Source organism: Dendrobates tinctorius, unplaced genomic scaffold, assembly GCF_039654945.1.
Source record: "Dendrobates tinctorius isolate UK_male_01 unplaced genomic scaffold, ASM3965494v1 ptg000103l, whole genome shotgun sequence".
Taxonomy (NCBI): Eukaryota; Metazoa; Chordata; class Amphibia; order Anura; family Dendrobatidae; genus Dendrobates; species Dendrobates tinctorius.
The window spans coordinates 2,366,849-2,391,430 of NW_027361771.1; the positions used below are offsets into that span (position 1 = coordinate 2,366,849).

General features: G+C 44.7%; 1 protein-coding gene across 2 annotated transcripts in view; it reads right to left on the bottom strand.

Moving 5' to 3' along the window:
• Positions 1–24,582, bottom strand: part of SAP30BP (SAP30 binding protein) — a 131,010-nt gene that overhangs the window by 74,892 nt on the left and 31,536 nt on the right. Inside the window, exon 3 of one of the 2 annotated variants that reach the window (XM_073587948.1) lies at positions 11,874–11,921. The exons of the other annotated variant lie outside the window; for it this stretch is intronic. Within the exon in view, the coding sequence (XP_073444049.1) occupies positions 11,874–11,921 (48 nt within the window). The remainder of the gene's footprint in view (positions 1–11,873; positions 11,922–24,582) is intronic. 2 annotated transcript variants of the gene reach the window in all.

The following is a 24,582-nucleotide window of genomic DNA, read 5'->3' on the forward strand; positions in this document are numbered from 1 at the left end:
CGGAAACAAGTTTGGTGCAAAAGCAGTGGGAGATCAAACAAAAATCAGACATCAACCTTAATGCAGGTAACAACATGTCTAGAAAATAACCACCCTAATCTCATACAGAGAGCATATTAATTAAACAGAAGCCAACTTGGCTATCAGGGTGCGTGCTGTGTCCCCCAATGAGCGTCTCGGAGAAAAGGATTTTACGGTGAGTTATCACGAAAATCCATGTTTCTCCTTCGCCTCATTGGGGGACACAGGTACTGCGGGACGTCCTAATGCAGTCCCTGGGTGGGAAGTTGATTCACCGATCCAAGCTACATGCACCTCCTGTCTAAAGGTGCGCCACCGCTGCTTGGAGAATCCTTCTACCCAGGCTCGCATCCGCTGAAGCCTGAGTATGGATATTGTAATGTTTAGTAAACGTGTGCAGGCTGGACCAGGTTGCTGCCTTGAAAACCTGTTCCGTCGAAGCCTGGTGCCGAAGCGCCCAAGAGGCGCCCACTGCCCGAGTAGAATGTGCTCTGATCCCTGCTGCAATCGGCGCGCCTCTGATGCGGTAGGACTCCTGAATAGCCAAACGAATCCATCTGGCTATGGTCGATTTTGAGGCAGTGAGTCCCTTCCTGCGACCTTCAGGGAGCACGAACAGCGCGCGTCTGACTGACGAAAGGGTGCCGTCCGCGACACGTACCTCCTGAGTGCTCTCACCAGGTCTAACGTATGCAGGGCCTTTTCCACACGGTGTACCGATGCTGGACAAAAAGAGGGCAAGACAATATCCTTATTAATGTAACATAGTTTTGAAGGCTGAAGGAAGACCTTATGTCCATCTAGTTCAGCCTATTTTTAGTGCAGCTGTTCTGCATTGTTGATCTTTGGGAAGGCAAAAAACCCACAGAGCAGAAGTCATTTTTCTCCATAGGGAAAAAAATTCCTTCCCCTAAGCTGGGGCAACCATCTACCTATAATATTATGTTATTCGTAACCTTCTACACTGTTACTCACAAGAAAAGCATCCATTCCTTTCTTAAATTCATTCAGTGAGTTGGCCATCACCACTTCCTCAGGAAGAGAATTCCAGAGCCTCACTGCTCTTACAGAAATTGTCTTTCCTCCAAACGAAGAGAATGCCCCCTTGTTCTTGTCACAGTCCTTGGTACAAACAGTTCATTGGAGAGATCTCTGTATTGCCCTCTGATATACTTGTACATATATATTAGGTCTCCCCTAAGTCTTCTATTTTCTAGAGTAAATAGACCTAATTTTGATAACCTTTCTGGGTATTGTAGTGAACCAACTCCATTTATCATTTTAGTAGCCCGCCTTTGAACCCTTTCAAGTTCAGTAACGTCTTTCTTGAGCACCGGCGTCCAAAATTGCACACAATACTCCAAGTGTGGTCTGACGAGTGATTTGTCCAGAGGGAGAATTATGTTTTCATCTCGTGTCCCCAGACCTCTTCTAATGCATCCCATGACCCTATCTGCTTTGGTGGCAGCTGCCTAACACTGGGCACTCCAATTTAGCTTCTTATTGACTAAGATGCCTAAGTGTTTTTCCATGTCTGATTTCCCCAGCAGTTTCCCATTTAGTAAGTAATTGTAGCATCTGTTTCTCCTTCCCATGTGCATAACCTCACACTTATCGGTGTTAAACCTCATTTGCCATTTTTCAGCCCAATTCTCCAATTTTCTCAAATCTGTCTGTAGTTGCAAACTGTCCTCCTTTGTGTTAACTACCTTACATAGGTTTTGTATCATCTGCAAATACTGATATTTTACTGTGTAAGCCATCCACTAGATCATTAATAAATATATTGAATAGTAGGGGGCCCAATACAGAACCCTGTGGTACCCCACTAGTAACCCTGGCCCAATCTGAGTATGCCCCATTAATAACCACTCGTTGTTTTCTATCACTAAGCCAGCTACCTACACATCTACACACATTTTCCCCTAGCCCAAGATTTCTCATCTTACTTACCAATCTTTTATGTGGGACAGTGTCAAATGCTTTAGAGAAGTCGAGATAAATGACATCCAATGATTCTCCTTGGTCCATTTGAGAGCTTACATCCTCATAGAAGCTGATCAGGTTAGTTTGACAGGAGCGATCCTTCATAAATCCATGTTGATATGAAGTTAAACATTTATTAACATTGAGATATTCCATAATGGTATCCCTTAGAACCCCTTCAAAAATTTTACCCACAACAGATGTTAAGCTTACCGGCCTATAGTTTCCAGGTTCCCTTTTACACCCCTTTTTGAATATTGGTACCACATTTGCTTGGCGCCAATCAAAAGGAACAGAACCTGTTTCTATAGAGTCTTTAAATATAAGGAATAGAGGCCTGTCTATCACATTACTTAACTCCATTAATACCTGAGGGTGAATTCCATCAGGGCCTGGTGATTTGTCAATTTTTATCTTACTAAGGCGGTTCTGCACTTCTTCCTGGGTTAGGAAGGTAATACTTAATGGGGAGTTTACATTATCACTCTGCATTTCCCCTGGCAAATCCTTTTCCTGTGTGAACACTGTTGAGAAAAAAGTATTTAAAACATTTGCTTTTCCCACATCGCTCTCTATGATTTCACCCTCATTGTTCTTTAAAGGGCCGACACCATCAATTTTAATCATTATACTGTTTATATAATTAAAGAATAGTTTGGGGTTTGTGAAATGAAGAAACTACTTTTGGCAAAAAAGGAGGAGCTGGTCTAAGAACCACCTTGTCTTTGTGAAAGGTCAGAAACTGGGCTTGGCAAGATAACGCTGCCAGCTCAGAGACCCGCCTGATTGATATTATAGCTACCAGGAACACCACCTTCCAGGAAAGGTATGACAAAGAGACATCCTGTAGCGGCTCAAATGGAGTTTCCTGCAGAAAACTTAGGACCAGGTTAAGGTCCCAGGCATCCATAGGTACCTTATAGGGAGGTACCAAGTGGGAGACACCCTGGATGAAAGTCTTTACCTGCAAGTTGGTAGCAATCCTGTGCTGAAAAAGGACGGATAAAGCCGATATCTGTCTCCTGAGAGAACTGGGGGCCAAGCCCGAGTCTAGGCCAGACTGGAGAAAAGCCAAGATATTAGGGATGGAGAATCTCGGTGGATAACCACCGTTGCCTCGACACCATGCAAAGAAAACCTTCCAGGTGTGGTGGTAAATTCGTGCTGAGGCAGGCTTCCAGGCGCTAACCATTATAGCAACCACTTTGCGCCCAAACCCCCGCCTGCGTCAGAATCCAAGATTCAACGGCCAAGCCGTCAAACACAGGGCCCCTGAGTTCGGGTGGCAGGTCGGCCCCTGAGAAAGTAGATCTGGGCGCTCTGGCAGTTGCCATGGCACGTCGACGAGCAGCTGCACTAGATCTGCGTACCACGCCCGACGAGGCCATTCTGGGGCCAGCAGAATCACTGGCACCCCTTCTGCCTTGATCTTCTTGATGACCCTCGGAAGTAGTGGCAGCGGGGGAAATAGGTATGGGAGGCAAAACTGATTCCATGGCAGAACCAGTGCATCCACGGCAATTGCCTGCGGGTCCCGGGACCGAGCGACAAATATGGACACCTTGGCATTCACCCTGGAGGCCATCAGATCCACATCCGGTGTTCCCCACCATTGGCAAATCTGCTGAAAGACCTCTGGGTGTAGTGACCATTCCCCAGAAGTCTGCTGCCCAGTTCTCTACCCCCGGGGATGTGGACCGCCGATATCACCGAGCAGTTCCTCTCGGCCCAGCGAAGCAAGTGCCCTACCTCGTGAATGGCTGCCCTGCTGCAGGTGCCCCCTTGGTGATTTATGTAAGCCACCGCCGTGGCGTTGTCCGACTGAATCCGGACGTGGCGGCCTGCTAGGTGATGAAACCGTTGCAGAGTCAGCCGGATCGCCCGTATCTCCAACAAGTTGATCGGGAGACGTGACTCCTGCGGTGACCACCGTCCCTGGGTCGTGTGGTGGCAAAAAACGCTCCTCAGCCGAGGAGGCTGGCGTCGGTTGTGACCACCAGCCACTGATCTGGGGGAAATGGTTACCCCTGAAGAAGGGAGGAACTGATTGTCCACCACTCTAGTGACTGTCTGACCTGAGAGGACAACCGGCACCGATGATCGAGCGTGAACGGGTTCTTGTCCCAGGATGACAAGAGGGCGTGCTGCAGGGGGCGAAGATGGAACTGGGCGAACGGGATCGCTTCCATCGCCGCCACCATTTTTCCTAGAATCCTCATGCAGAAACGGATGGTGTGAGGGACTGGTTGGCGCAGTACCCGCACTCCCTGCCCGAGGGCTAGGGCCTTGTCTCGAGGGAGAATTACCAACCCTTGGCAAGTGTCGAAGGTCATCCCTAAAAAGCTGAGCTGGAACAAGGGATTACTTCTTTACACTGACCAACCACCCTAAGCGGGCAAGAGTATCTAGCGTGAAGCTGACTTTCCTCGCATGCCTGCCTTGAAGGGCCCTTGACCAAGAGGTCATCTAAGTAAGGGAATACGACTATGCTCCGGGAGTGCAGGATGGCCATGGGGACTGCCATGACCTTTGTGAACACTCTGGGGGCAGTGGCTAGCCTGAAGGGCAGCGCTGCAAACTGAAAATGTAGACCGTTGATGGCGAAGCGTAGAGACCTTTGATGTGGAGGGAAAATGGGGATATGTAGATAGGCGTCCTTAATATCGATAGAGGCCAAGTACTCTCCCTGCCCCATTGCCGATATGACTGAACGGAGGGACTCTATCCGGAAATGTCTGATCCTGATAAATTTGTTCAGGAGCTTTAGATCCAAAACAGGCCAGACAGTCCCATCCTTTTTGGGGACTGCAAACAGATTGGAATAGAAGCCCTGAGTCTTCTCGTTTTCCGATACTGGAATGATGACTCAGTTGTGACTGAGTGAATCGATGGCTCCTAGTAGAGTCTTTGCCCGGGTATCCACTTTGGGAAGACGGGAAAGAAAAAAATCATCTTGGGGGGTACCTGAAAAATTCTATCTTGTACCCTGTGGACACCAGCTCTCTCACCCATGTGTCGTGTGCGACATTGAGCCAGGCGTGGTGAAACCGGAGTAGGCGGTCGCCTACCTTGCTGGTGCCGCCTGACAAATGCCCCGAATCATTTGGCTGAAGTTCTTTGGGACCTGGATCCCCTCGACCTGGACTGGTTAGTATGCATCTTCCCCAATGGGTTGGCTCTATATGAGACCTGTCGGTCCCTATTCTGGATGGGGCGCCCTGACGCGGCGGAATTAGCAGCCGTAGTCCACCCGGGGTTGCGAAAGGTCCGAAAACGCGCCTGAAACTGGTGACGAAATGGTGGCTTGACCTTTTGTTGAGGAAGAAAACCGCTCTTGCCTTCTGTGGAGTCGGAGATGAGCTGATCTAACTTCTCTCCGAACAGGCGACCACACTGGTATGGTAGCGCTGTCAAGGACTTTGAGGCTGAATCGGCCCGCCATGTCTTTAACCATAGCGCTCTCCTAATGGAGATTTGCATTTGCGGCCGCAAGTGCCGCGCAGTTGACCGCATCTAAAGATGCATCGATCAAGTAGTCCCCCGTCATGGCTATCTGATTTGTGATTTCTGATACTTCAGATGGTAGGACTATGTCTTGCAAGGCTCTATTCAATGATTCTTACCAAGAAATCATGGCCTTGGCTACGCACGTTGCTGCGAACGAGGGAGAGTGTGCTGATCCCGATGCCTCAAACACTGAGCGGGCCAAGTTCTCTATGAGACGGTCAATGGGATCCTTAATAGAAGAACCACTAGGTATGGATAGTAGAGTTTTTGAAGCCAAGCGCGACACAGGTGGATCCACCGTTGGGGATTCCGTCCACTTTTTACGGAGATTGGGGCAAAAGGATACTTCACCTCGAGTGCCTTCTGGCCCGAGAAACGGTCTCTGTGTCGCCCGCCCAGGACACAGGGGGCTGAAGCCGCGGCCTCGATTTTTACTATCCGCCCGGGGGGGGGGGGGGCTTCATCCACACAAAGCAAGGAGGAAGGCATTACAGGAAGAGAGGAGAAGCCGGATGCTTCTATAATGCTGTAGATAAGCCCCCGATCCGACCTGAAAGATAGGAAAAATAAGTTTTATTATACTCACCCGTGGGGCGGGGTCCAGTCCGATGGGTGTCGCAGGTCTGGGTAAGACAACTCCCATCTTCTTGCGATGCCACCTTCCTGCTTGCGTCATGGCTCCCCGGCATTGCACTCCTGAACAGGCATACTTATCTGCCGTGTTGATGGCAGCACAAAGTACTGCAGTGCGAAGGCGCCAGGAATGTCAGATAGTGTGGAGACGGTCAAGAAATAGGAGCGCTAGCCGTGCGTTATTTAAAAAATGCAGCTCCAGCCAGGTACCTCATGAGAGGAAGCGGTGACAGTTCTGCGTTGTATCCTGGTCACAAACGGAGCGCAAGGAAAGGAGAGGGTGAATTAAAATCATCTTTTTATTAGTGCATGATCCACAACGCGTGTCAACAGAATCATCTGTCTTCCTCAGGTGGCAGTACACAGATCACATGAGGGGGCAGGTATTTAAAGGGGTATTGACCAATGGGGGGAGAGACAGGTGATTAATAGGTCATGACAATTATAACATGTTGTATCAAGAAAAACAAGGTAAAAAATTATATATCAGATACAATAAACAACCAATATTGCTGGAATCATTAAAAATAGAGATAAAAATATACTAAAATAACATAGCAGATAAAATACACAATGACTATCAAAAGGGTTTCTCAATTGTTAAGTTTAACCCTTCTGGTGCTAGCGTACCTAATTTGAAGATCCAAAAACTTTCCCTCCTTATTAAGCTCTCATAGCGATTGGGTACGTCAGCTCTGATATGCTCTATAACTGTGAGCTTTAGCGAACCTGGATTCTTATTGTGTGTGAGCAAAAAGTGTTTAGATAAGCTGTGAAGCAGATACCCGTTTTTAATATTTTGACGGTGTTTATTCAGTCCATTCTGCATAGACTGAATAGTCCTGCCCACGTATTGCAGCCCACAGGCACATTCAATTAGGTAGATGACATAATTTGACTGACAGGTAACGTGACAGTTCATTTTAAAAGATGAACCAGTAGTGCGAGATTGGAAATATTGCACCCCGTGCCTCTGCTGCACATCCATTTTAAACCTAATTGAATGTGACTGTGGGCTGCAATACGTGGGCAGGACTATTCAGTCAAAATATTAAAAACGGGTATCTGCTTCACAGCTTATCTAAACACTTTTTGCTTGCACACAATAAGAATCCAGGTTCGCTAAAGCTCACAGTTATAGAGCATATCAGAGATGACGTACCCTATCACTATGAGAGCTTAATAAGGAGGGAAAGTTTTTGGATCTTCAAATTAGGTACCCTAGCACCAGAAGGGTTAAATTTAACGATTGAGAAACCCATTTGATAGTCATTGTGTATTTTATCTGCCATGTTATTTTAGTATATTTGTATCTTTATTTTTAATGATTCCAGTAATATTGATTGTTTATTGTATCTGATTTATAATTTTTTTTAATTTTTACAACATGTTTTAATTGTCATGATCTATTAATCACCTGTCTCTCCCCCCATTGGTCAATACCCCTTTAAATACCTGCCCCCTCACGTGATCTGTGTACTGCCACCTGAGGAAGACAGATGATTCTGTTGAAACGCGTTGTGGATTATGCACTAATAAAAAGATTTTAATTCACCCTCTCCCTTCCTTGCGCTCCGTTTGTGACTAGGATACAACCCAGAACTGTCAGGCGCCAGGAAAGGTCAGAGAAGCCCAGCGCCTGTGCACTCCAGTACTTTGCTCTGCCCTTAACAGGGCAGAGAAGTACGCCTGCCCAGGAGTGTGATGCCGGGAGTGAAGAAAGCAGGAGGGCGGCATCGCAAGAAGATGGGAGGCGCCAGACCCGGACCTGCGTCACGCATCGGACAGGACCGCCCCCCCCCCCGAGGTGAGTATAATAAAATTTATTTTTCTTGTCATTCAAGTCGGACTGGGGGCTTATCTACAGCATAATAGAATGCTATATATAAGCCCTGAAAGGCAGTGGCCGTATCTTATATCGGTCAAAACTGCTGACAGGTTCGCTTTAAATATGAGTGTCTAAGCAAAAGGTCTGAATACTTATGACCATGTGATATTTCAGTTTTTCTTTTTTAAGAAATTTGCAAAAATTTCTACATTTGTGTTTTTTTTTTCAGTCAAGCTGGGGTGCAGAGTGTACATTAATGAGAAAAAAAATGAACTTTTTTGAATTTACCAAATGGCTGCAATGAAACAAAGAGTGAAAAATTTAAAGGGATCTGAATACTTTCCGTACTCACTGTATATCACATTTCTTTTATTGATACGCTCTATAAAATAAAGGGTTAAAATATTAAACACTTGGCCTATGCGTTACGCTACAATTAAGAGTGTTCAAGCTCGAAACTTGGATGCCATGTTTTTCAGATTTTTAACCCTTCATGCTAAAAAGCATGATCAATAAAACAATGTTTTCATTCAGAAAATATATATATTTTTTCTGAGAGAGCTTAGATATTTTCTCTCCACAAGTATCATTAGATCATATCCCTTTGAAAAAGCACGTTGGTGCGCAAGGAGTGGATCCCACATTACATATAACATGGGTAGCAGCAATTACTCATTGAAAGACATTTCACAGCACCCATTGTGGATTCCTTGTCTGTATCTGGTGAGCTGATGTGAACACACCTCTCTTTGGATTTTTGATATTTTGATCTCAATGTCCCTTCTTGCAACTGGTGGGTAATAAACACATTATCATATGCGCTAGAAATTTAGAGTATACTCATACTTTAATTGGCAACCAATTAAAAACTTAGTCCAATGCCATGTTCTGAATCCCTGAAAAAAAATTAGCCATTCACTTGATTGAGGCAAATGGAATGCCAAATATGAAACTTCGAACTCAGACTAAACTTGCTTCCAGCAGCATCTCTCTAAAAAGCGTGCTCAATTGAAAAGATACACACCGCCAAAAAGGAAGGTCAAATGGAGTCCAAAGTTTTGTTTGCCTCATTGACAGGGTGGTTCGATTCAATCTTTTCGATTAAGTTGACTCAAGCATTGAGATTCTCACTCCTCAACTTCTACTGATGACGGGAAGATTTGTCTGCCAAAGGACGTATCGAAAGTTATCAGTTATGAGAAGGGTGCAAAAAAAAAAAAAAAATCCCTAAAACATTAGATATTAAATGGAACAATGCAAAGATTATCAACAAGAAGAGGTTTTAATTCAGCAAATTAAAGACATTACCTAGAACTAGACGCCCTTCAAAAATTGATGAAAAGATAAAAAGAAAATTGGTCTGGAATGCTGCTAAAGAGGCCTATAACAACACTAAAGGAGCTGCAGGAATTTCTGGCAAATATTGGTAGTGTGCTGCATGTGACAACAATCTTCTGTATTTATAAACTTTAAAGTACTAGAACTTTTTCATGAATTGATGCATGTTATTTGTGTTTGCTCTCCCCATCCTTTATACATCTAATACGTGAGACTCACGCTGCTCTACCCATTGCCCACTAGAATCATGACCAATACCGATAACATGTTTTTATCTTTTCTGTGCCTCAATGTTTAATAAAGATATATGTTTTATAATTAATTTTGGACTTCAACTCTATGTTTTTCATATTTGACTATACTAATGATGCATAATTTTTTTGTTTAATTGGTAAAAAAAAATGTAGAAAAATATTCAGAATTGAGAGTCCTCAGTGGTTGATACCTTTTAATGGCTAACTGAAAAGATGGTAACACATTGCAAGCTTTCGAGACTACTCAGGTCTCTTCATAAGGCATTGACTAATACAAAATCTGAAGAATCACATTTTTTGCTCCTAAGACCTTGTGGGGGGCATCACAACACATTACCAGACCCCAATCAGAGGACAATAAAACTTTCACTCATTATCTATGAACTGGTCCAATATTTATCCCTCTCCCATAATGATAGTTCTGCTTCACGTCACTTGTCTTATCTATTGCATTATTTCTTTCTGTGCTGTGTCATTCATAAATATGTGATTCTTCAGATTTTGTATTAGTCAATGCCTGATGAAGAGACCTGAGTAGTCTCGAAAGTTTGCAATGTGTTACCATCTTTTCAGTTAGCCATTAAAAGGTATCAACCACTGAGGACTCTCAATTCTGAATATTTTTCTATCTACTGGCTAACACGGTACAAAGGTATCCATCTTTCCTATAAAAAAAATGTAGAAATTTATAAAAAAAAAAATAAAATAATAATCATTTCACTTGTATCGACAACTTTGATTTATATTTATTTTACTCACTTATATTTCGCCATTAATTCCACAGCGCTTTACAAACCTTATTGTCACTGTCCCCATTGGGGCTCACAATCTAAATTCCCCATCAGTATATCTGTATGTATAGAAGAAAATCCACGAAAACACAGGGAGAACACACAAACTCCTTGCAGATGTTGTCCTTGGTAGGACAACTTTTGGGTGATGCAGCTATGTCAGGCCGTGTTTTCGCCCCCCAAGCAAAAGTTTTTACTGATAACATTTTGGGGAGGATACGATGTTTTGATTGCCTCTTACTGCAATTTTTTGCGCTGTTGTAGCAGAGGAAAAACCACAATTCTATTGCTTTGACGTTTTTTTTCTCATTACGCCATTTACCAATTGGGTGAATTCATTTTATATTTTGATAGATCAGACTTTTATGATCGTAGTGATAACATGTTGTGAGGCAGTGACCCCTGTTACAGCTAGGGGCTGCTGTGTGTTCTCCCCAGGAGGCGTATTGAGGCTTTGGGAATGCACTGTGGTCACAGGAGTAGCTGGGATTGCAATGGTGAAGCAGTGACCGATGTTCACAGGTAGGGGTCGCTGTGTAGTCTTCCCAGGTTAAGCACGGAGGCGTATGAAGGCCATAGGTGTGCATGGCAGTCACGGGCGTAGCTGTGACTGCAATGCAGACTGATAATAAAAGTGTTAGTCTTGGACATGTTAGTGTCCTGTGCCCGGAGGTGGATGTCCTGTGTCCGAAAGACGACTGGTGTGTGCAACGATTGCAAAACAGGTGGATATGGTGCCCGGCTGCGATGTACGGCTGTGTGAGTAAAGAGACTGTGATGCAGCGGTGCAGAACACCCACGGGAACTCTGGGCTAGCTTTCATAGTAGTAAAGTCATGACACGCATGGAGGGTCTTCAGCAGATCCTTAGCTGTCTCGGCAACTCATCTTGGCCCTGTTGCTACGTTACGGGGCGCTAAAGGGTGGTTACAACAGCGTACACTCTGTGACAGGCTGTAAATGCCGCAGTCACAGATTGACAGCAACACTCAACTTAACAGCAAACGGTGGAACTTTGTTCCATGTGCGGCTGTTAGAGGCAGATAATGGCTGAATAAGACAGCCATCATCTGCCGGCAAAAACACAGGTTCAGTTTCTGAGCCCGCATTAAAGTCAGAGAGCCTTCATATGATGTAACTGTACGTCATATGACGGTAAAGGGTTAAAGGTGTTGCCTTAACTTCTTAAAATGGGTAAAACGTTAAAGTGTCTGTAAAAACAAGCAGCTTTGCATTTTACTGCTTATTGAAAATGTCAAGAGAAGATCATCCAGAAAAACGAATAACCACAATATTAGTATGAAAAAAAAAAACAAACAACAAAAAGGTGGGAACTACAAACCATACATATACAGCAGAGACAGGTAAGCGACACCATAAAAACCTTTGAACACTATTTACAGCCAAATACTATACATAAGATAAGAGAACTTGATCTGCAGGAGACAGGAAGGGTGTTAGCAGGGCAGAGGACACACAGGAGTTAGCCATGCCATCTAACCCTCTCCCAAAATACCTTTGTTTCATCAGTCTCCTGATTGTCATTCTCAGAATCGTCCTCTTCCTACAAAAACAAGAATTTACAGGGTTTAGGAAATGGTAGTCCAATCATTAGGCAAGAGAGGAAGAAACACCTGTGACACAAACAGCAGACATGTGGTGCTGGAGGAGTGGAAGGAAAGTTCACTTGTAACTCTGAAATTTTGGGGCTCATTTACTAATCACAATAGTGCATCATCAAACACCACTTAAACCACACAACTAATGACTAGGTGCTGCCATTAATCTGTGCTGCTTAGGGTAGCTATGGGCATAATCAGTCATTTTCACCTTCTGACAGCTGACAAAAATAGTCCCTGTATACTTTCCCCATCAATAGGAGACTTGCCAGCAATACTGCTAAGCTACTCAAGAGGCAGGCCAGACCAAGTCATTTCTTATGCTGTGCTGTAGTGAATAAGCTTACTGTACAGATAAACGGCTGTAGGAAAATGACCAAGCATTCAGGATATGCTGCTCATTAGGTGGCCGTGCACAATTGCTATGCTTTGCACAGAAGATGGAGCAGTAATGTATGTTATAACTCTTCAAGATCCTTTTTGATAAAACGGATATTTTGCCTCATATTCTATTATCTGCGCAATATTTAAGATATTTAATGGTGGGAACACCCATACTAGTGAAACCAACTTACAGCAATTCCTAATATATGCTTAGCATGTGACTCCATGAGCTTGGGTAAATCAAGTGTTTTTTGGGAGAAGATACAAGCAGTCATACATGTTTCCGCAGAGGGCACTGCAGGAATACAAAGTACTATGTGGCAATTATTAAAGGGAATCTGTCAGCAGGTATTTGCTATGTCAGCTGAAGAGAGCAGGCTGGGTTAAAACACATTTCAGCCTCTCTTATCAAGCTCTAGGTTCTGTTTGTTTTAGCTACAGTAGCTTATCACGCTGTGCCTAGCTGGTCCAGTGACACCTGGTCTGACCCGCCCCATCCTGTGATAAGCAACTCACTGTCTATGGACTTTTTTCCACTAAAATGTTGCAGTTACAGTGCAAATTTTGCTGTTATGGTTTGAGGGTGCCACGTCACATTGGCAGAGCCCCTGAGGTACCAGAAAAGCAGAACGCTCACTCTCCTTCTAGAGGTGCAGTGATCATATTGACAACACAGGTGTGGCACAGAATTTTTTACCACTGGGCAGTGAAGAAAAAAAGAGCTACATTTTTAACCACAAAAAATTGTTTTTAGCCCCAGATTTTATATTTTCACAAGGGGAAATGTGTAAAAATGGCACCAAAATTTGTCCCAAAATTTCTGCTGACTGTGGCAATACCCCATATGTGGCTGTACAGTACTGCTTAGCCACACGGCTAGACTCAGGAGGGAAGGAGCGCTATTCGACTTAGAGAACAAATTATCAACAATAGTTTGCGGACTCCATATACAGAGCCCCTAAGTGACAGAAAAGCAGAATCCCCCCTCAAATGACCACATTTTGGAAATTACACTCCTCTAGGAATTTATCTACAGGTGTAGTGATTTTGACTCCATGGGTGTTTTACAGAAAAGAAGCAGCAGTAGCTGTTGCCGAGTGAAAATTGCAAACTGCTGTTGTAGTGACCAGTGCATTATGCCCTGCCCGTGCTTCTGGAGACCCGCACCAGGCTCTCATTGCTACAAATACCAAACCTGTGAATGCTAAAAGTGCCTTAGGCACACTGCGGGGCTCAGAAGGGAGAGGGGCATTTGGATTTAGGAGAACAGAATTAGCTGGATTTCTTATGCAGGACTGAGGAGTTATAGCGCTTTTCCAGAGCCTTTGTACTACCAGTAACGTGGATCCACCTGTATTTCCGTTAACAGATGACAGACCTGAGTGAGGACTTGCTTCTTTTGTGGATTGAGTTGAAGCTTTATTGGGAACATTTTACATAACGTTTGGGATCACAATTATCCAGCGTTCTATGCTGAGCACTTACTTTGGGGTTTCCATCTAAATCTCCTTATGACATGATTCAGATGAAATCTCCGAGGAATCCATTCACTATAATGAGGCAGCAAAGTTATTCTGGACTCCATCGGGCCTCTGTTCAGCGGTGTTCTTTTCAAAAATTCACAAAACCATGACAGACTGAACTTTTATGCAATCCTAAAAACACAGATGCCACTGCCTCATTATAGGGAATCTTCCGCTGGAGGTTCCGTCTGAATCTCGTATATCAGAGATTTACACGGAAACCCTGATGTAATCATAGAGAGCAGGATAAATGTGCGATGAATCTCAGGGAGGCAGAATTAACAAATCAGCAGAAGGTGAAGAATTGAATTAATTTTTTTACGCTGTATAAGTGATTAGGCGGCTTTACTTTTCGGGTCGTTGCAATTACAGCGATAACAGATTTATATACATTTTTTTTTTCTTTTTGGCTGCTGTCACAGACTAAAAAAACACTTTTCATACAAAAAAAACAAAAGGTTGTGCCTGTATGGGACTTCAATTTTTATATGTCTGATTACTAGTCACATCTATTGCAATGCATGAGAGCCGTCAGCTTTACTGGCAGATCGCCTGTTAGACTCAGCTGCTGGCTGAGTCCAACAAGCCACCGAATCTGGCAGATCTGAAAGTCCCACAGGATCACGTCACAGGAGGCGCTGGAGAGGTAAGAGAAGGAGCGCTCTCCCTCTCACCATCTTCTAAATAGAAATTGCGGCATCTGGAAAATAGCAAAGGGTTAACATCATTGGGACCTGATTCAATGAGGTCCTGATTATGTCACCTGTTAGAGCTATTGCTCTGCACCAGAATCGCAGCACTTGCAGAACCATGGGGGTTCTGAGCGCTGCAAGTCTGATGACCGTTGATAAACGTTTGTGCTGCACAAGACTCAGCAAGTGCCGACATTTATCCAGTGCTGTGGAGTCGGAGCTCATTTTAGTGGAGTCGGAGTAATATAAAATGGACCGACTCCGACAATATATAATAAATTGGGTACAGTCGTTCAATGCAGAATGTGCAGGATATTTTCTCATAGGAGTTTGGGAAAGTTATGAAATGTCCTATAAATGGCTGTTCTATTCCTGATCTAAGGCTACAATCACACAAGAACAGGTTCTTGCTATTGTAACGGACAATGCTTCTAACATGATAAGTACAATTAAACTGATGAATGAGAGTAATGAACAACAGCTAGAAGAAAATTTAGGATTCAGTATGTTTGAGATGGAAGGCCACAGTGTTGTTCATGTAACTGAGGAATAAACAGATATTACAACAGAAGAACAGCAAAATTATACTATAGAAATAGATGATCTTGTTGAAGCTGCTTCAAAACACTTTCATATTCATCACATGCGCTGTGTTGTGCACACGCTGCAGCTGGCAATAAGAGATAAGGCCTCGTTACACGTATCAATGTCCCAGCGATCCCACCAACGATCCGACGTGGATGGGATCGCTGGGACATCATTAGCTGATCTCTGGTGAGCTGTCACATAGACAGCCCCTCCCGCGATCGGTACCAGCAAGCAAGCTGGTTTCCAATGTAAACAGCGGGTATCTAAGAGCCGCGAGGCTCTTAGTTCCCGCTGTGTCACTGATCGCTGGTCTCTCGCTGCCACACGCAGCGATGCGCGCTGGCCAGCGGGAGACAAACGATCAAAAAACGGCCCAGGAAGTTTGAGCGCGATCAGCGATACCCAGGGGTGGTCGCTGAGCCATGTCACACACAGCGATGTCGCTGGCGAGATAGCTGTGGTGTCACTAAATCAGTGATCTCGCTGGTGATATCGCTGTGTGTGACAGGGCCTATAGTCTGCAAGAGGGACATGCTGGAATTGATTGGAAAAGTGAGGAAATTGGTTATTGCCGCCAGAACCCCTAAAACTGATTCCATCTTGAAGAGACGTGCTGGGAAAGGGGCAATAGTTGATCAAGCCACTCGGTGGGGCAGCACATATTTAAGGATTGAGCAATTGCTTGAACTAAAACAGTTTCTTATAGATATGGCAAACCCTCAGGTAACCCTAAATAAAGGTCAATGGACACAGGTGGCTGAATTGAAGGAATTGCTTAATCACCCATTTACAGTGACTAAAAAAATTACAAGCTGAGAATTTAACTCCTGGCATTTTCATAAGGGAGAGGAAGAACTTGCTATTTTGCCTGTCCCAAAGAGGAGGTTGGATCGCAGATGACATTTCTGCTTCAATGAAACGGAGAGAGACACAGCTATTGGAAAATAAAATTTTTCTGGCAGCTGTTTATGTGGACCCAAGTCATCATATACTGCTTGATGATCAACAGCTTACTAAAGGAAAAGAACCTCTGACTGAGGTAGCAGTTAGGATGAGTGGCCTACAGGAGGACTGCCAGGCGCAAGAGGACTTGGGTCCTGACAGTGCTACTGCTGCCATATCTTCATCCTCATCAGATGAGGAGTTTGACTTTGACAAGTATTTGGATGACATGGAGCAGGCAAAGCATTGCCGCAAGGAAAAAGATTTCACTCCGTCTCCTATAGCAAGCAGAATGACCATATTTCAGCAAAATGTTTCACTTGCTCTCAAAGAAATAGAAAAATTCAACCGTTCATCAAAACTGACTGTGCATGAGGCAATTCCTTTATACCCGGAAATTGTTAGAGATGTTGCCCATGTGGTTACAGCTTTGCCTCCAACCCAAGTTAGTGTAGAGAGGTTGTTTTCTAGCCTTAAAATTATTAGGTCAGATTTGAGGTCATCAATGAAGGAGGATCTGATGGATGAACTGTTTTTGCCACTTACATAGTTTATCACATAGTGATATTGATTATATATATATATAGTGAGGTGCCAAGGGGAGAGGTACTAGAAAACAGATATATTTCCCCCCGTTTCATTGCATATGTCTCCCTGTACTGATAGTGAAGCCGGTTTATTTCACTGTAATCTGGTCCTGGTTTCTTTAGTGATCAGCGTGGAAAAGGCTGGTGGTTCCCCGTTCACGCGTTCAATCCAGGTTTTGATTCCTGAAGGGTCCAGCTGATATAAATCAGGAGGAGCTGGGATCTTGCTCTCTCTCTCTCGTCTGCTGGGCTGGGAGCTGACACAGTAAGAGTACATGGACTTCTTTGTTGTACAGATTTATTTTGTAGTTAGCCTTCTATTGTTAGTTAGTGGCCAGACGGCCTTAGACATTTTATTTCATGCTTGGCATGTGTAACATTGAATGACCAATGGGCACAATAAAATACGCCGTGCCCATATCCATGTGGAACTCTCTAGACTGCTGTTGTGACTCCATAGCCACCCGCTTGTGCCAAAGTAAAGATCCCAGCTGAGCTATATATATATATATATATATATATATATATCCATTCCCCCACAAATGGTGTTTCGAATGCGCGCAGTTGTGGCTGTTGGACTGTGACTGCGGAGAAAACGCTCTGTGTATGTCCTGGTTGAAAGCTCTGGTGCTTTTTTGAAGTGCCAAGAGTCCAGTAAAATGGAGGAACTAGTGAAACAGTTATTGCAAGCAAATGTTCAACAACAGCAGACTAATACTTACTTCAAGAAGGCTCTGGAGCATCAGCACCAGATTCAGCAAGAGCAGTTAGAGGCAATAAAGCAGGCATTGGTTCGGCAGCCCCGAGATGAGGGGGGCCGTGCACAAAGCGTTGCTAGTGCGCAGAAAGCCGTGTAGAAGACTTTACTTAAAATGACTGCGAACGATGATGTGGAAGCATATCTCATCGTGTTCGAACATATTGCAGAACGTGAGCGATTACCGCTGGACAGATGGGCTGAAGTAGTTGCTCCATTTCTGAGCGGAGATCCACAAAAGGCCTATTACGATCTAAGTGGAGCGGATGCTATGGACTATATCAAACTCAAAGGCGAAATCCTGGCAAGGCTGGGAGTAAACACATCTATACGGGCACAGAGGGTGCATTTATGGACTTTTGTGGAACATCAGCCAGCCCGCTCACAAATGCATGATCTCATCCATCTAGTAAAAAAATGGTTGCAGCCAGAGACTTTGACGTCCACACAGATGGTGGAACGTGTTGTTCTAGACAAGTACCTGCGGTCCTTACCCGCTAAGATCCAGAGGTGGGTTGGACAGGGTGACCCAACTACCGCTGACCAGTTGGTGAGTATGGTTGAACGTTACAATGCTTCTGAAAGCCTACTCCAGAGGACGTTATCACCCCGCTGGGTCCCCAAGAAATTGTCGGAGAGTCCTGCGAAACCTACTTCATCTTCAAAAGAAGAGAACGTCGCAATGAAGGGTAGCAGACCTACAAAGGACTATGGAGGCGGTACGGTCTCACAGCAAGCCAGTAGACCCCTTCTGGGATCCCTATACAGTGTTGGCGATGTCGCGGGCTTGGCCACGTAGCAGCTAACTGCCCAATGACTACAGAGCCAATGGACTGTAACGCTATGAGGCGTCTTTCGTTATATGTACAGTCAGTCTTTGTGGCGGAGACCCTAACGGGAAATGAACAACACGTGTGTGGCGTGGAGGTCGACGGCTATGGTGTGAATGCCGTCTTGGATTCCGGCAGTCAAGTAACTTCGGTACATGCCAGTTTGGTGGACCCTAGGGCCCTAACGAACTTAACCGTGGGCATTAGTTGCATCCATGGCGATACTAAGAACTACCTCACTGCCTGGGTTACCCTTGCCACGCCAGTAGGGACCAAAAGACATCAGGCGGCAGTCGTAAAGTCTATGGGACATAATGTAGTCCTGGGGAGAGACTATCCCTTATTTTGGGACTTGTGGAGCTTTAAAAATGGCTTGAACACTCTAGGGGAGGACGGTACTCTGGGGCTAGCCCCTGGGCCAGTGCGGCAAGATGACAGGGAACCCATCTCAGAGGAAGCACCAGAATCTGTAGACTCTCCTCTGGCTGTGTATGCAGGCGAGGCAGAGGACCTAGAGGATGTTTTAGAAATGCCAGGTCTTGAGGTGGCCCGGGGTAAGTTCGGGACCGCTCAGCACCAGGATCCTACTCTAGCAAGGGCATGGGAAAACGTAAAGGTCTCTGAGGGAAGACCATTGTACCCGGGGGCTCAAAACGAATTTCCACACGTGGTGGTACAACAGGGTATGCTGTATCACATAGACAAGGTGCGAGGAGTGGTGGTAGAACAACTAGTGGTACCTAAGTCCTTTCGCCAGATAGTTGGATTTGGCACATAAACATCCCTTGGGAGGACACCTGGCGGGAGAAAAAACAAAACACCGTATTCTGCAACGTTTCTTTTGGCCAGGTCTAGTGGGAGACGTGACCCAGTACTGTCGGTCCTGTCCTACGTGTCAGTTGACCGCACCTATGTCACATTTTAGAAACCCCTTAGTGCCCTTGCCTATATTAGAGGTGCCCTTTGAGAGGATAGCAATGGATATAGTAGGTCCGTTAGTTAAATCTGCCAGGGGTCATCAGTACATTTTGGTAGTACTAGATTATGCCACTCGCTATCCCGAAGCAGTACCCTTGCGGAATGCCAATGCGAAATCAATTTCAAAGGAGCTGGCTAATATGTTTTCTCGCACCAGCATTCCGAAAGAGATACTTACGGATCAAGGGACCCCCTTTATGTCTCGTATACTTAAGGACTTATGTAAACTACTAAAAATCTCCCATTTGTGTACCTCAGTATATCACCCTCAGACTGACGGATTGGCGGAGCGCTTTAATAAAACCCTAAGGGGAATGTTGAAAAGGGTGGTGGATAAGGACAGGAGAGATTGGGATGCCCTCCTACCATACCTCCTGTTCGCTATACGTGAAGTACCCTAATCCTCCACAGGCTTTTCGCCTTTTGAGTTGGTTTATGGGCGGTGTCCCAGAGGCCTGTTAGATATTGCCAAGGAGACTTGGGAACAAGAGGTGACTCCTTATCGCAGTGTAACTGAACACAACACTTATGCAGGACAGAATTGAGGTAGTTATGCCAATAGTTAAAGAATGTTTAGAGCGCGCACAGCATGCCCAAAGCACGGTATACAACCGAGCAGCTAAAACACGAGTCTTTCAATCCAGAGACAGGGTGTTAGTATTGGTACCTACCGTAGAAAATAAATTTCTTGCGAAATGGCAGGGCCCATAAGAAATACTGGACAGAATAGGTGAAGTAAATTATAAGATACACCAACCAGACAACAGAAAACCCGAACAAATATACCACATAAACTTACTTAAGGCCTGGCGGGACAGGGAGAGTCTGGTGGCAGGAGCTGCCCTTGAGGATGGGCCCCGAGGGGCACCACCATCTAAGGTAAATGACCCCCAGCTAGCTCCGCCAGAAGTGGGTATTGCAGACACGCTATCCGAAAGCCAAAAACAAGAGACCAGGGAGTTCATACAGAGGAACGTAGATGTTTTCTCAGAACTTCCTGGCCGTACTCACCTAATTAAACATGACATTGTTACTGATCCACAGGCACGGGTACGGCTGAAACCATATCGAATTCCGGAGGCTCGGAGACAAGCCATTGCCCAGGAAGTTAAAAAAATGTTAAAGCTCGAGTCATTGAGGAGTCCCGGAGTGATTGGGCTAGCCCTATCGTACTGGTACCCAAACCCGATGGGACTATCCGGTTTTGCAATGATTATCGGAAATTAAATGAAGCATCGAAATTCGATGCCTACCCGATGCCAAGAGTCGATGAACTCATAGAGAGACTGGGTTCGGCCAGGTACATATTCACTACTGACTTAACAAAAAGTTATTGGCAGATTCCCCTCACGGAATCAGCCAAAGAGAAAACTGCCTTTGTTACGCCCCAGGGATTGTTTCAGTACCGAGATATATGCCCTTTGGGTTGCATGGTGCCCCAGCCACCTTCCAACATCTACTGGATATTGTTCTGAAACCCCATGTCCAGTATGCGTCTGCATAATTCGTCGATATCATTATCTTTAGTGATGACTGGGACACGCATTTGTCAAAAGTACAAGCCGTCTTAGACTCCCTAAAAACAGCTGGGTTGACTGCCAATCCCAAGAAATGTACGTTGGGACTGGAAGAGGCTCGCTATCTGGGATATAGCATAGGGAGAGGAGTTGTAAATCCTCAGGCCAATAAAGTGGATGCTATTCAGAATTGGCCACAACCGGTAACCAATAAACAGGTTGGAGCTTTTTTTAGAGATCGTTGGTTATTACAGGCGGTTCATCAAACATTTTGCGATCATCGCAGCCCCTCTCACAGACCTTACTAAGGGGTCGAAATCTGTCAAAGTGGAACGCAGAAGCAGAGGAGGCCTTTCAACGATTGAAAACGGTCCTCTGTGACCAACCAGTGTTGGTTGCGCCAGACTTTAAAAGGGAGTTTATTGTCCAAATGGACGCCTCTGGTGTGGGCCTCGGCACATTGTTGTCTCAAGAAGTGAATGGCGAGGAACACCCAGTGGCCTATCTAAGCAGAAAGCTTACGAGGGCGAGAAAAGAACTACAGTGTACTGTAGTTGAGCGGGAAGCCCTGGCTGTGAAATGGGCCCTGTACACCTTGCGCTATTATTTACTAGGTCGCCAATTTAGGCTAGTGACGGACCATTCGCCCCTAACGTGGATGCACCGGGCAAAAGAGGGCAATGCGTGGGTGACACGCTGGTTCTTAGCATTACAAGGGTTTAAATTTTCCGTTGAGCACAGGGTGGGCGCAGCGCACAGAAATGCAGATGCGCTGTCTAAAACGCACTGCTTGGTGACTCGTTGTGTCCGACCCCACGGGCTCGAACAGAGGAGGGGGGTGTGTGAGGTGCCAAGGGGAGAGGTACTAGAAAACAGATATATTTCCCCCCGTGTCATTGCATATGTCTCCCTGTACTGATAGTGAAGCCGGTTTATTTCACTGTAATCTGGTCCTGGTTTCTTTAGTGATCAGCGTGGAAAAGGCTGGTGGTTACCCGTCCACACGTTCAATCCAGGTTTTGATTCCTGACGGGTCCAGCTGACATAATCTGGAGGAGCTGGGATCTTGATCTCTCTCTCTCCTCTGCTGGGCTGGGAGCTGACACAGTAAGAGTACAGGGACTTCTTTGTTGTTGTATAGGTTTATTTTGTAGTTAGCCTTCTATTGTTAGTTAGTGGCCAGACGGCCTTAGACATTTTATTGCATGTTTGGCATGTGTAACATTGAATGACCAATGTGAACAATAAAATACGCCATGCCCATATCCGTGTGGAACTCCCTAGACTGCTGTTGACTCCATAGCCACCCGCTTGTGCCAAAGCAAAGATTCCAGCTGAGCTTTATACATATATACACATATATCCATTCCCCCCCTATATATATACCGTATATATATATATATATATATATATATATATATATATATATACACACACACACAATATATGTGTAATTGACATTACATAGTGTATTACATGTTTACAATTTATTACAGTTTTTTGTGTTCTAAAGTTGTATTCCAATAAATATATATTATGTTCTATCTAAATATCTTGATTATTGTATCATAAAAATGATTAAATGTCTGATATTCACATTGTACTACAATAAATTTTTCACTTAAATATAAGCAATATATGTGGGAGTCGGTGTAAGGGAAATTGAGGAGTCGGAGTCGCAGGTTTAGCTTACCGACTCCACAGCCCTGCATTTATCTACAGTGGGAAGACGGGAACAGGTTAAATGAAGCGGAAGTTGTGCATGTTTGGTGCTGCGTTATTTAACTCCTTCGTGACAGCCAATTATATTTACTGACCTGAGATATAAGGGAATATCATCCCCATACAGGTGACAATCCAGCAGCTGTGAGCTGTCCACTATATCTGACAACTTGCTGTATCACAAATGATCGGTGTTGGCACCATCCATATCTGTTTAACCCCTTAGTTGCTGCTGTCAAAAGTGACTACATCAAATAAATGTTTAATAGATTGTGGGGGCTTGCACTTTAATCTAATTGACACACTGAGATCATGATTGTGTGGTCCTGATGTTTGCCATAGCTGTTCATGGCCAAATAGTGGCCTTAAGGGCATGTCACACTAAGAGATATCGCTAGCAATATCGCTATAACTAGTGACGTTATAGCGATATTGCTAACGATATCGCTGTGTCTGATACTTACCTACGACCGGCTCCCCCGCTGGTTATCGCTGATCGCGCGAGAACGTTCAGGACTGTTTCTCGTCGGTCACTTCCTGCGGCGCTTTCTGCTGTGAGGACGAGCGACGCGTGGAGCCGGGCGGGAGGACGCAGGATCGCCTGGTGTGACAGGTAAGTAGCGATCCCCGTCCCCTACGATGTTGCTAGTGAGATCTGCCTATGTGGCAGCTCACTAGCGACCACTTAGCGATGTACCAGCGATCCTGACCGCGTCATATCGCTGGTCGGGATCGCTGGTACATCGCTAAGTGTGACAGTACCTTTAGAGTCTCCCAGCTACAGCGGCCAGTTCAGAAGTTAGTGACATTTAGGTGGTAAACAAACACTTTTTCATTCCGGCTATACCACTTTGCATTAATTCCTGAAAATCACCTGAAGGGTTAATAAACTCCCTGGATGCAGTTTTCAATATGTCAGGGGGTGCAAGTTTTAAAATGGTATCATGTTTGGGGTTTTCCAATATATAGCACCCCTAAAGTCACTTCAAACTTGGATAGGTCCCTCAAAAAAATAAATTTTGTAAATTTCTTTGAAAAAAATGAAAAATTATTGCTACATTTTTAAACCTCCTAAAAGGCTAACAAAATAAATTAGCGTTTTAAAAATGGTGCTGATGTAAAGCAGACATGTGGGAAATGTTATTTATTAATGTTTTTCTGTAGTATGACTATCTGGATTAAAGGGATAATCACTCAAAGTTTGAAAATTGCAATTTTTTTTACATTTGTCAAGTTTCTGATATTTTTTATAAATAAACACAAAATATATCAACTAAATTTACCACTATCATAAATTATAATGTGCCACGAAAAAACAGTCTCAAAATCACTGGGATTTGTTGAAGCATTCCAGAGTTATGACCCCATAAAGTGACATTGGTCAGAATTTAAAAAATTGGCCCGGTCACAAAGGGGTTAAAGTAAAGGGGACAGAGTGAGATTAGAATTCCATTTAAACTGGGAATGCCTTGTTTTTGTGATTCTCAGTGGCAGGATCCCCAAAGATGAGATACTTATTTCAAGGAGATCAAATGCTGAAGGGTTCAAGGGAATCTGTCACTCCTTTTTTGAGATATCATATAATGATATTCAATTGTGTGTCACATAAGGATTCTCTTAGTACTTTTGATTCCCCCTGACTGCGCACCTTTCATGCATAAATACCTTTTTATATCGGTTCAGATGTATGTAAACTGCCGCTGTCTGGTCCGCTGGGCGGGGCTTATGCACCTGCCCCCCCTCCCTGTCTTGCTCTACGCCTTTCTTCTTGAATGAATTGAATGATATCATTATATAATATCTCAAAAAAGGGGTGACAGATTCCCTTTAAGGGGGTTTTACACATAGCGATATCGCTAGCAATATCGCTAAAGCATCACCGATTTGGTGACGCAGCAGCGATATCGCTATGTGTGATACTTACCTCCGACCGGCTCCCCCGCTGTCTGTCGCTGATCGCGCAGCTCCATTTCTCGTTGGGTGCTTCCTGCTGGCGCAGACGAGCGACGTGTGGAGGCGGGCGGGAGGACGTCAGGATCGCCGCGTCTGAAAGTTAAGTATCGTCCGCTGTATCACTGCTACATCG